Raw genomic sequence first — 13,786 nt, 5'->3', positions numbered from 1 at the left:
TGGCTAGTCAGATCGCTTGAAGATGGCAAGGTGGTACCCATGGTTCACACATTGAAAGTGTGAAATAAGGTTGCCTCTGCCAGGTGGGAGCAAGGAGAAATCCACCTTGGATTTGGTCATCAGTTGCTCGCCCTCTCCCACCATCTGTTTCAGCATGATGCTGCGAACGCCATTATGATAGACTTCTCCCGGACCTCGCTATACATTTTAGGCATGTGAATGCTTCAATGTCATCTGTCACCTCTGGCTCCACAGACCACCCATCATCAAGAATTGTGAGGAAAAAACACTCAACTTGGCATATTGTAAAGTCATATTCTAATATTTTAGTAGTGTTTATTATGATATAATACTGAGCAACTTATTAGATTTCAGTAAAATACTTCTGAAATCACGAAATCAAACAACTCTCACCTGAATGCTATGTGGTATATGGGGTGGCTTTTGTTGATTCTTTAGGGGTCCAACTTTTCCCAACCCATTAAGGCACTTTAATTGTTACATCTTCCCCGGTAGTCCAGGTATTTTGGTATACAGTATAATTATGAGCTCCCGTTGATTCTATATAAATGCAAGTTAATTGACATTGACAACCTGGCAATACGTGACAGTCCGTTTATTAAGAAAGATACTACATTGTAGAATGGATTAAGCAAGGACCAAGGGGATCAAGGAAATGTGTGTCTGGATCCCTCACCAAAGCTACCTTGTACCTAAGTTTAGCAGCGCACTTGAGGTAGAGCACGACCCTGGTGTCCGTCTTCTTATACTGGTTAGACAGTCACTCATGGATATCGCGCCATTGTCTCTTGGAACATATCATTGTGTAAACAAAAGGAATGTAACAGAAATCACATTCTCTGAAGCTTAAGTGATTCCTGTTACATTCTTTTTGTTCACCTAATTATTCATCCCAGGAGACAATAAGCTCTATCCATGAGCTGCCGTCTAACCAGGAGAAGGACACCAGGGTAGCGCTCTACCTCGAGTATTCCACTATTAAGCTTGGGTACAAAGCAGCTGTGGTAAGGACACCAGACAGAGACATTTTCTGGATCTTCTTGCACCATGCTCACTCCGTCACCCTCACTATCCTCCTTGATAAATGGACTGTCGAGCATTGCCAGATTGTGAATGTCGTTGAACTGGCATACTGAATCAAAGGGAGCGGGCTACTGTACCACAATACTTGGACGACATGTGTTTACAGGGGAAGATGTAACAAGTGCCTTCAAGAGTAGGGGCGAAGTCGGACCCCTAAAGAATCTACAAAGCCACCCCATGTACCATACAGCATTCAGGAGAGAGTAGTATGACATTATAATCTCTGCAATATTTTACTGAAATGTGGTAAATTGTTCAATATTACATTATAATGAACACTGCAGAAATCTTACAACATGATTTTGAAATGTGCCAATGTTTTTTGTCCCCCACTTAAACCTTGGAGATGGGTGGTCTGTAGAGCCAATAAGAGGTGACAGAAGACATTGGAGCATTCACATGCCTAATGTATGACCACAAGAGGTGGAGAAGTCCATTTACAGCAGCATCATCCAAAGCAGATGATGGGAGAGGGCGAACAAATGACTACAAACTCCAATGTGGATTTCTTCATGCTCATATACACCTTGCAGTGACAACCTTATCCCACACATTAAATGTGTGACCCATCGCCTTGCCATCTTAAAGAGAGCTGACCAACCAATCTTCTGGTGCTCTGTATATGACTCCTTTGATTCTGGACAAGGATGGCAGAAGGTAGCCTTTGTTATGATGGAGCCAGTGTGGTCAAGTGGCCCTATCTTTCCAACTTCCCTCATTGACTTGCTTCAGAAAATTACTGAGGAAATGAAGGAGGATGAAGAAGAGGACCCAGACATTGATTACAATGATCGTTTTGATGATGACTACCGGTATAGAAATTAAAGAAGTGTGAAATGAAAACCTGATATATTGCATAACCGCTTCTGTGGTTTGTACAGTTACACAGGGTGAGCATTCAGAATACTTTTTAAGAAAAGTGAAGTCATATTGTGTTACTTTATATTTTTTCAATATACGTTAATTCCATACTTCATGAAAAGCATATACACATGTCACAAACGTTGAAATATATAGATGATGACTGGCGGCGGAGGGAACATACCCAATGTTCCACCCGAAGGGTTTGAAATGCTATTGAGGGAGGTTATAAGTGCGCTGCGGTCCTAGGCCTTAATTCTGTCATTTGTCACGTGGAAATGTTTTCCCATGGGAGAACATTACAAGAATGTTCGCCCATGGGCCAACATAACGAATGTACTTCCATCACGTGACTGTGTTCAGCCAATCACTAATCGGTATGTGACTAACCCTTTCAAAATATCATTATGTCTTTTGATAATAGCTTGAATATTGCGTCTTATATCAGACAACTTGTAACAGAATTCGAAAGGAAACTTAATTCCAATCAATGTGAACTTGAATTGAATGCATACAGGATGTAAGCACAAAAGCGATTCACATGCAAATATTTCTAAATTAAAGTAGCAGCAATCCACATTGATATACAGTCCCTATTCACAGGCTAGATTTCCGGCTGTCAAATGAAATGTTTCTCTTTTTGTTTTCGGACAATAAACTTTAAGCAAATACATTTGAATGAACTGCTTTTTTAACTTGAGAATAAATGAAACCATGTTGGCATCTAAAATTTTTTAATCGGCTCGACATTTTGACACAGTGATTGTTTCCTTGAATATATCCCAACTCAAACTCGTTTTAAATATAAAATGAAACGAAATTGAACGTGCACAAAGAGTGTTAAATTTCAGTTCAAGTTTTATCTTTGTCAATTAGTCACTTTTAAGTGTTGTGATCAACATTATTCTCATGTGTCACCTCTTTTTAAGGGTATTTGCATATGAATTACCACAGTGCTTACATTCTTATTCTATTTCACAAAGTGAGGGGTGACAATGCTTGAAATTAATTTTCTCTTCAGATTCTATTTAATGTTTTTGATACAAAACAAAAAAGGCCTATTTGGGCAATGATCTAAAGACAGAGTTGTTAGTCACTTTTGTGAGGTATGCAATTTGTCATGTATGTAGCATGAAATATTTGGGCCATTTCCAGAGTAACAGCACTTAATTTTTCAGTTTTGGGACATTTCTTGTGTCAAATTTGCTTTCATTATGTAAGTGACAATCTCAATTGATTCCTCATGCTGTGTTTCGTCTGAAGAAATGTTTTATTTGTCCCTGTATGTTGTGTATAGTTCAAAAGTTGAACTATTTGGGTACTTTTCAGTGTAACCGATACAGAATTTATTATATTTGGGACTTTTCTTGTATTGAGCATTTTTTAATCATGTAAAATAACCATCTCAATCGATTTCTCATGTCACATATACCCTGAAAAAATGTTTTATTTTTCCTTGCAAATTTACCCTGGAGAAATTATTTATTTGTCCTTGTATGTTGGAAACTTCAAAAGTTATAGAAACTAATGATTTTCCTCGGCAAATCCAAGATGGCTGCCAATGACCCCCATGTGACCCGATTTTCACTTGGAGACAAAAAAAAAATCAAATAGACACCCTAAGGGATACAAAAATGAGGGTGCACGGGACCCCCCCCCCCTTTCCTACCAGACTGTTAAGAAAAAGAGGTAAGTTTACTCTTAGGAGGTATGAGATTGTCATGTATATATGTATATAGACTACTTGGGAATATTTCTAGAGTAAACAACACTGGTTTTCCTCGCATGTTTGGACTTTTCTGTATGTAGCTTGCTTTAAATCATGTAAATAACTCTCTCAAACGATTCTCATGCTGTATTAACTCTGAATTACTGTTTTATTTGTCCCTGTATGTTGTGTAATTCAAAAGTTAAACTAATTGGGTAGTTTTCGGTGAAAATGACACCGAAATTGCATGTTTTTAGGCTTTTCTTGTTTCAGACTTGCTTTAATCATGTAAATAACCATTGCAATCGATTCCTCGTGTCATGTTTACCCTGCAGAAATGCTTTATTTATAATTATATGCTGTGTAGTTCAAAAGTTATGGAAGATAATGATTTTCCCTGAAAATTCAAGATGGCTGCCAAGATGGCCGCCAATGACCCCCATGGGATACGATTTTTTCTTCGGGAACAAAGAAATTCATTAACTAGACACCCTAAGGGTTACAAAAAAGTAAGTTAAAAAAATGTGTTCGGGGGGTGCATGGGGACCCCCCCATTCCTACCAGACTACTATACAGGTAAATGATTGAAGCTTGGTATGCTATTATAAAAGCCTGGTGTCACGCAGAAGAACTGATTCATCCACGATCACTTTTAACCTTTCATAAAATTCACGTTTTAAGATAGTAACGATAGCCCGTAGGAGATAAAGTAAGTTAGCGTCCCTGTAGGAGATAAAGTAAGTTAGAGTCCCTGACTGTGGTTGTGAACACAAAAGGTTACTGAAAAATTCTTTTACAAATTAGCAGACATAATGCCGATCCTCCAACACTGTTGCTCCATTACGTCACTGATTCTGCTATCAATGGCAATGAAAGAATACTGGTTGAGTGATTATCCACCCCTTGTATAGCAGAAAGTTTTACCTTTCATTGTTCAAGGCTTCGTTGATGCGGGGTTTACTTGGATACAAGGGAAGTGAACAGTGTCGTCTGAGTTCTTTCATTTGGAATTCCTCAGAATACACAATTCAATAGGCAATTAGCGCTGCTACCTTTGCCAAAGCTGTTAGCCAAATTCTTTGCAGACTTGACCTCTCACATGTCAACTACACGTAATACAAGACAAACAGCTATCATTACAAACATTCTGATTTAAAAACAAAAAAACTAAATGAAGAAGCACACTTTTGAGTAGCGACACAGCTTTCTGTCACTTTCTCAATAGGTCCTAAAAAAAATACACAGATGACAAGAGTCAGAATATCCTACAAAGGGAACACGAGCTATTTGGGCATTTTATTACGTAAGTCTCCGATCGAGACTACATGTCTCATCGGGTGTAATATGAGATCCCGCTGGTCACGTGTGTGGCAATTCGTTGGCGCGTTTTGTGTGTGTGAAAAGGATTTTTCACAACCCTCGAATATTCAAGAATTTCGCGGAAATTCTTCCTTTCGGACTTATCAGAATAATGAAAGAACAGAAGGATAGAAGATCCGCTGGCGTGGCCGCGGAAAAAGAACACAAAGAGAAGAAAACTGACCGCGCAGCGGCAGAATCTTCGGGCGAAAACAGAGCAGCAATGGAGTCACAACAGGCGGTGAGTGCTAGCCAAGCTGACCGCGCAGCGGCAGCGAAAGGTACGGCTGCCAACACGGGCCGTGGACGGGGAGTACCGGCGGTGATGGAGGCTGGCGACCGCGCGGCGGTAGCGGTAGCGGCGACTCGGCCTCGGATTGCTACGAAATCCAACTCGTCAAAGTTGACAAATGATAACTTTGGGACCGTAAACAGTCGTCTTGATAGACTCGAAGGCTTGCTCTGTCAGTTCATGGAGGCTCTTCCCAGTAAAAGGGAAGGGGTGGCAGGCATGGGACATGCACAGCCAGACCGACATCTTGATCGCAGTGGAAGTGATTCAGCCTCTGCTTCAACTTCTAGCGTTAGTGCAGATTATGACTTGGCACATACAGAAGAAATGGATGTTGAGGATGATGACATGGTGCATGCCTTGAGTGCAGGGCATAGCTCAGAGCTGGAGTCGTGCGTGGATAGGGCAGAAGCACAGACAGTACCAGCTTTTGCTGCTAAATTTGCGGTGGCATCAGATATTGGACAGCCTCTTGATGAGGAGCTAGCAAGCTCTGTCAACTACTTGATGAGCCATCATCTGGAAGAGAAAGTGCTCGATGAGACAAGTAGCAAATACCCAGTGCCGTCGAACTGTCGAGGGATCGACACCCCGAAAGTGAATCAGACGATCTGGGACAACCTCTCTGCCCCTGTTCGTACGAAGGATGTGAAACTTCAGAGGGTCCAAAAATCCCTAACAAGAGGTATCTCGGCTTATGTCAGCCTGCTCGATCCAAGCAACATATCTCCCGAACAGCAAGACGTTCTAGCTTTGTTGTGCAACGCAAACTTTGAGATGAATGCTCTTCGTAAAGAATTGATCAAGCCGGATCTGAACGCGAAATTACTCATCTCTGCAACCAACAAACCCTGTAACCAAGTATCTCTTTGGGGATGACTTGGGCAAGCAAGTAAAGGACTTGCAAGACCAGCACAAAGCGGCGGCCGGAGTGATGAGAGGCGGGTTTAAAAGACCCAAGCCGGCTATCACCCCTACCCAAGCCAAGGGTCTCAACGCAGATACAAGGAAGCTGGTTGGGGTGTCGCGGACATCCTACGCGGATTCGTCAGGGAGCACATCTAGGCCTTTTTTAGGCCAACGAAACCAGTGGAGGAAGAGGACCCCACAAGCTCCCCATACGTTTACCCCGACAGCGTCTCGAGAGGGACGCCAAGCCCCACAGTACCGGAAGCTCGGCCAAGGGCAGGGCAGGATGAAATAGAGCAACTCCCAAACAGTGATGAGGTAAGGGAGACAATAACATCTAATGTCAATGATATTGCAGTCGGAGGTCGACTGAAGCTTACATATGCACAACTGGGGAGAGCTTACATCTGATACATATATTTTGCAAGCTGTACAGGGCTACAAGCTTGAATTTGACCCAGCTAAATATCCCCCTTGTAGGGAAAAAACCCTTCATGAATTCAAAAGAAATTCTGAGGAAATGGCCTCGATTCAGGAAGAAATCAACAAGCTGGTTGAGAAAAATGTCATAGAAGCATGTGAACATGTAGAAGGGGAATTCATATCAAATATTTTCACAAGGCCAAGAAGAATGGCGGCCTCAGGGTCATCTTGGATTTGACAGAATTAAACAAGAGTATTTTGTATCAGCATTTTAAGATGGATAATATCAAGACAGCTCTACCGCTTATTCTCCGGGAGATTATTTAGCTTCAGTCGATCTCCGAGACGCATACTTCACGGTTCCTATCCACCCAGATTCTCGAAAATTCCTGAGATTTACATGGCAGGGAAGGTTATGGCAATTTCAAGCACTTCCCAATGGGCTTAGTTCAGCACCAAGGCTCTTTACAAAACTGCTAAAGCCTGTTTTGGCAACGCTCAGGGAGCAGGGCCACATTGTAATTGCATATCTAGATGATACACTTATCATTGCAAAAACTGCCGAGGAAATGCAGGCAGCAGTGAGCGCAACTACTAAGTTGCTATCAAATTTGGGGTTTATTGTTCACCCTGAAAAATCAGTTTAGAGCCTACTCATGAGATTACCTTTCTGGGTTTCAATCTGAACACTCTGGATATGAGTGTTAGGCTTCCAAAAGAAAAACAGGAGAACATAAAGCAGTCTTGTAAAGAACTGTTGGCTACTGAGAAACCTGTTATCAGAACAGTTGCAAAGGTTATTGGACAACTAGTGGCATCATTCCCAGCAGTACAATATGGCCCTCTCTATTATAGAGCCTTAGAGAAAGACAAGATTCTTGCCCTTGCAAGGAACAAGGGACATTTCGATAGGCATATGACCTTGTCAAGAGAAAGCATCCATGAAATTCAGTGGTGGATATGGAACCTTGAGTCACAGTTTAGCCCAATGCAGAGGGCAAAACCAGATGTGGAAATCCACACAGATGCCAGTGGTAAAGGCTGGGGGGCAACAAATCTGTGCACTTCAACAGGTGGCAGATGGAATAGTGATGAGTTGAAAGAGGCAAATCAGAATAAAATTAACCTGCTAGAAATGGTAGCAGTTAGTCATGGGCTAAAAGCCTTTTGCTCAGAGAAAAGGAGCAATCATGTACTTGTTAGAGCAGATAACATAACGGCTGTCGCATATCTGAACAATATGGGTGGCACAAAATCTCCTGAATGTAATCAAATGGCCATTGATATTTGGGAATGGTGTATTAGTAAGGACATCTGGCTTACAGCTGCTCACCTACCTGGGCGATTGAATATTGAAGCAGATCACATGTCTCGAAAATTCTCGGACAGCACAGAATGGATGTTGAATAAGAGCATATTTCAACGAATAATCAGGAGATTTGGTGTGCCTGAAATTGACATGTTTGCCTCCCGCCTAAATAAACAGGTAGACCGATATATTTCTTGGAGGCCTGAACCAGAGGCCTGGGCAGTAGATGCCTTCACAGTTGATTGGAGTCAGTGGGAGTTTTATGCCTTTCCCCATTCAATCTAGTGCCAATGTGCTTGCAGAAAATTCAGAAGGATGAGGCATGTGGGATTTTAGTGGTGCCCAATTGGCCAACACAGGTTTCGGTACCCTATCCTTAAGAGTATGCTGGTTGAGGAACCCATGTTAATTCGAAAGAGTAAGACATTATTATGTCAACCAGTTTCAGGCACCCCACATCCTTTGAATAATCACTTGTCTCTATTATGTTGCAGGCTTGGAAGGGACTTTACGCAGAGCAGGGCCTCACACAAAGGACAATAGACATCATAGCTGCGTCGTGGAAAGGATCCACTAAAGCACAGTACCAGGTGTACATCAGAAAATGGAAAAAGATTTTGTGCAGAGAGACACATTAATTATTTGAATGTCCAAGTTTGTGATGTCCTTGCATTTCTTACAAATATGTTAGACAAAGAAAAAGTTGGATACAGTAGCCTGAATACAGCCAGGAGTGCCCTTTCCACGTTTCTCATAGTTGATGGTGGACGACAGCCTCTTGGGTCGCACCCACTTGTAAATAGGTTTATGAAAGGAGTTTTTCATTTAAAGCCGCTGCTCCTCGCTACTCTTCTATCTGGCATGTTAAAGTCGTCTTGGACTACCTCAGAAAGCTGTCTCCATCCCAAGGCAACTTAATCTGAAGCAACTTACTCAGAAATTGACTATGCTCGATAGCACTTGTTTCTGCACTCAACGGGTGCAGTCTCTTCATGTTATCCACCTGGACAGGATCGAGGTGGAAAAAATCATCTGTTGAGATTTCTTTTGAGAACACACTGAAACAAAAACAAGCCTGGAAATACCGGGATTCAGTGTCACACTAACTGCGTACCCTCCAGATAGGAGATTGTGCACTAGTGAATTATATGAAAGAGTATGTGCAGCGGACACAGAATCTAAGAGGGATGGAGAGACATTTGTTAGTAGCTTATAAGAACGCCTCACCGTCGTGCATCAAAGCAAACAATTGCACGTTGGATTAAGACTGTTCTACATGACGCTGGTGTCGATACACAGATCTTCAGTGCTCACTCCACAAGGGCGGCCTCTACGTCAGCAGCACAAAGGAGTGAGGTGCCTGGTGTCAGAAATCCTCTCAAGGGCTGGATGGGTGGCTGAGAAGACATTCCGCAAGTTTTAATTGCAAGCCCTTACAAGATACTAACCAATTTGCCCAGGCTTTACTGAAAATGTGACTTGGCAACTTCAGTCTGCATATGGAATGGCAGTCTGCACAGAGTGCACAGGTATGTCTGTCTGTAGTGATGCCGTTGATGGCTTACAGATGTATTGTTCTGTACGTGACTACCAGGGCTTTGAAATCTCATATTACACCGATGAGACATGTAGTCTCGATCGGAGACTTACGTAATAAAATAGGAAGATTAAATGAGAACTTACCTGGTTTGAAATTTAATCTTGATTTTATAAGTAAGTCGTAGAGAAGAGACTACATCCCTCCTCTTCCCACCCTGCGACTTACGTAGCTTATGCAGGTAAAAGTTCTCAACATCTTCATCTTCCTATCAATATATCCTGTAGTCTCGTACAGCTTTAAAAAATTGCCACACACGTGACCAGCGGGATCTCATATTACACCCGATGAGACATGTAGTCTCTTCTCTACGACTTACTTATAAAATCAAGATTAAATTTCAACAGGTAAGTTCTCATTTAATCTTCCTATTAATAATGTTTGTCTTCCAATTTCTCTCCATGCCGTCGCGGCCCCAAACCATCATAAGAAAATAGGGCAATAAGTTTTATTAACCAGGGAAATAATATTACGCATTACGATACATTTGGCTAATTATCACACAAATTGCCGACTTTATAAAAACGAGAATAATTGACAACTTAGGCCCTACTATATTTCCAAAGATGAACTTTAAACAGCAAGTCACATACCAGGGAACGAAAGTTATAATTATTTGAATGAATTCATTAATGAGGCCAATAACCGTTGTAAAAGTACACACACGCATAGAGAGGTTTCAAGTTCGATACATGCTCATGTATGAGCTCATTGATAAAGTATCATAAATTTTGCGTGATCGTTCTTTGGAATTAATTTTTTTCAGCGCCATTTTTGCGTTACATCAATCACCACTTCGTGAAATATGGTGCATGTATCAAACACACCTTGCTGGTCATGCAATCTATAGCCTTGGTCAGCTCACTGTTATTGCATAATTCTAAATCCTTCGCCGCCGCTGACGCCACCACGTGCACCATGCTTTGTCTTCGATGGGGTCAAGAGCAATGCTTCATTAGCATACACCCTAGAAACAGAGGCGGAGTCTCAATCAGGCAAGAACAATAGGTGCGAAACGCAACGCAAAGGCGAGCGTTCGGAAAAAAAAATGTAACCGAAAAAAAATTGTCTCAGAAAAACTGTGATTTGGGACACGTACTCATTTTTACAGGCTGAAATTTTCTGTACAAATAGATAAAACATCAAGGAATCAAAATCAGTCATTAAAAAAAAATTCGACCCGAACAATGCTTCCCCTTCATTTTTGGCTCATTTATATGGGAAAACTCCCCATGCGACTTATGACTCATTTTGTCGGAGCGCCACACATATTTACAAATCTTGTTTTGTAGAACCAGAAGTGATAGAGCTGAGTTTGTGCTATAGGTATTAAAGTATGTTGATGACTGTAATAATAGTGGCTACTTGTATACATTTAGTGCACAGGGGTGGTATTCTGAGACCGTTTTATCTCTGTTGTAAGTCTGTTGTAGCAAATCGGTATTCTGAACACCGTTTTATCTCTGTTGTAACTTCTGTTGTAACTTGTGTTTTATCTTGCGCACTCTTTGCCTGCGCATACCATTGTCTTAGGGTGTGCGCACGGGCATAACAGTGGGCGGAAACCTGAACACCCATTAGATTACACGGTATTCTGAAAACTGTTTTATCTTCTGTTGTAAGTCATGCCCCGTGCAAATTTATGCTTCTGAGATAAACAGGGTGGAAGGTGTTTTTAACTCCGTTGTAACTTTCGTTTTAATTTATGTTAGATAGTGAGATAATTCATTAACTCAATATTGTGGTATGCGAGTTCAAAATAAAAAAGATATACAAAAAATAAAAAACAATGTATGTACAGAAAGGCAAAAGATGTAGCAGTTTGACAAAATGTAAACTCATTCCACAATACAAAATTTGGTAACAGTAACATTGCAAGTACATACACGTAGCATAATTATGCACATAGACGTCTAGATAAAACACAAACGCATGAACAGAAAGGTTACCGGCACCGTCGGCAGTTTATTTTAAGCACTATTCATTTCAAAAATATCTTTCAAAATATTAAACTTTTTTTTTTAATATGATTTCACTATCTTCACCAATAAGAATTCATTATAAGTTCCTTTGGGTGTTTCAAAAATATTTTTTGCTGGGGATGGCGCGAATCCTGAGAAAAGTAGTAGAAGTCTAAGGTTCCATGATGGAACTTGACTTGATATTGATCTGTAAGGGATATCTTGTGAAGATAGTGACAGCAACAATAAGTTGGCATTGCAAGGGCTTAACTTAATTTAGAAGCATCTAGTTCCCCATAAATCATGAAACTTGGGTTCCTCTTATGAACACCAGATATCTTCTTATGTTTTAAACAAAATTTCAAATAAAAAGACTCAATCTGAGATAACTTTGCGAATCCCCTACCGCACCAACTATACGTCAAAACCGGTAAGAAGGCATAATGATCAAGCTTCTGTTGTAACTTTACTTTATCTCTGGCTCTCTTTACCTGCACATGCCATTGTCCTATTTGTGCGCATGCCAGAGAATGAGCGCTTGTTAAAACGTGCAGAGTTAAGCAAGGCGCTTTTGCCCAAGGGAGCAATCTTTTTGGTTGAAATGTCTTAAATGCTATTTCTAACAATATTTCCTTTTGGATATGATTATTGCGATGGCTGTGGTTATCATGACTTAAGCACGATTAAAACAGTTTTCAAAATACCGATTTACAACTGTTTTAGCGGTGTTGTAACTCACAGACTTACAACACAAGTTACAACACAACTTACAATAGAGATAAAACAGTGTTCAGAATACCACCCCAGGTCTACCGTTAGGTGCTCATGACTGCAAGTCTGACTCTGTTCATGGTGGATCCAGGAATGCCTCACACAGGGCTGGGGGGGGGGGGTAACCAAGTTGGACCCAACTGTCACATTTTCATCTTCTTGAAAATGCTTGGTCAAATTTGCACAAATTTTCATTAATGAATGCATGCAGTTATACCTCTGCATAGAATACCATCATGTAGTGCTTGTGAGTATGAGTGACAAATATCATGGGTATGTGATCATAAATGCCTCTCTCTTTTTTTAATTCCAAAACTGAAAGCCGAGCCCTGTGCAAGTAAAACTGCAGGGACCAACACAAGAGTAATGATCTTCGCCCAGTACCGGGACTGTGTGCAGGAAATCACAGACATGCTGAATCACCATTGGCCTATGATCAGATGTATGAGTTTTATTGGCCAAGCCTCTGCAGGAAAGAACACCAAAGGATTCACTCAGAAAGAACAGATTAGGGTGAGGAAAACCCCCATGCTATGAAATACAGTTCACAAAGGGAAAAGCTTTGCAATGTAATATCCCATATCATTTTGTGCACTCTTGTCGCATTGATGAACTATGATATGGCAAGTCACTGTATGATGGATGTGATGCAGTTTACTTTACCTGGGTTACCTCTTCAATGTAAGCACTGCTTTTTCTGAGTGCAGTTTGACCATTATTATCCTTACACAAGCTTTGGCATCATACTGCAGGATAAGAGGCATACTAATGTTTATATTTATGTACTTTGTTGTGTCACATTTTCCTGAACCTTCAGCATTTCAGTTTGCTCCTTAGGAATTACACGCACTGTGAGTGAAAAGCCAAGCAATGTGTATCATGAGTCTCACACAGAGCAAATGCAAGGTGGTATACTACTGTAAAATAATGTGTTCGCAGCATGAAATTTTTGTTAAAGGACAAGTCCACCTTCATCTACATAAGGAATGAGAGAATGCAGCAATATTAGTAGAACACATCAGTGAAAGTTTGAGGAAAATTGGACAATCCGTTTAAAAGTTACAAATATTTAAAGTATCTGCGCAGTCACTGCTGGAAGAGAAGACTACTACAGTGTATGATGTCACATGCATACAACTATGTAGGGAAAATAAAAAGAGAATTTCAAAAAACTTTACTTTTTGAATAAAGTGCACATTTCTTCGACTTGCTACTGACGTATGTTAAGGGTAATGTTATTCCCCCTGCCTTCTAAAAGAGAGAAGTCGAGTGTTCTTTTGTTATGCGAGAAAAATGGAAATATGTTGAATTTTCTTTATTCTTTCTTCATATTGTTGTACTCATGTGACATCACAAGCTATAGTAGTCTTTTCATCCAGCCGTGACTGAGCAGAAACTTTAAAAATTCATAACTTTTTAACGGATTGTCCGATTTTCCTCAAACTCTCACTGATGTGGTCTACTAATATTGCTGCATTCACTCAACCCACAT

The 13,786-nt window shown here is 40.7% G+C and overlaps 1 protein-coding gene across 1 annotated transcript in view; it reads left to right on the top strand.

Moving 5' to 3' along the window:
* Positions 1–13,786, top strand: part of LOC139711852 (uncharacterized) — a gene marked incomplete at its 3' end in the record, with an annotated part of 265,196 nt that overhangs the window by 130,285 nt on the left and 121,125 nt on the right. The window contains exon 9 of the mRNA XM_071623703.1: positions 12,617–12,807. Coding sequence (XP_071479804.1) covers positions 12,617–12,807 — 191 coding nt within the window. The remainder of the gene's footprint in view (positions 1–12,616; positions 12,808–13,786) is intronic.

The sequence above is a fragment of the Diadema antillarum genome, unplaced genomic scaffold (assembly GCF_040938485.1).
Source record: "Diadema antillarum isolate AM-2024a unplaced genomic scaffold, OU_Dant_1.0 seq00001713_RagTag, whole genome shotgun sequence".
NCBI lineage: Eukaryota > Metazoa > Echinodermata > Echinoidea > Diadematoida > Diadematidae > Diadema > Diadema antillarum.
Note: the sequence above shows the minus strand (reverse complement) of the source record. Positions and strands in the feature narration are given on the sequence as shown.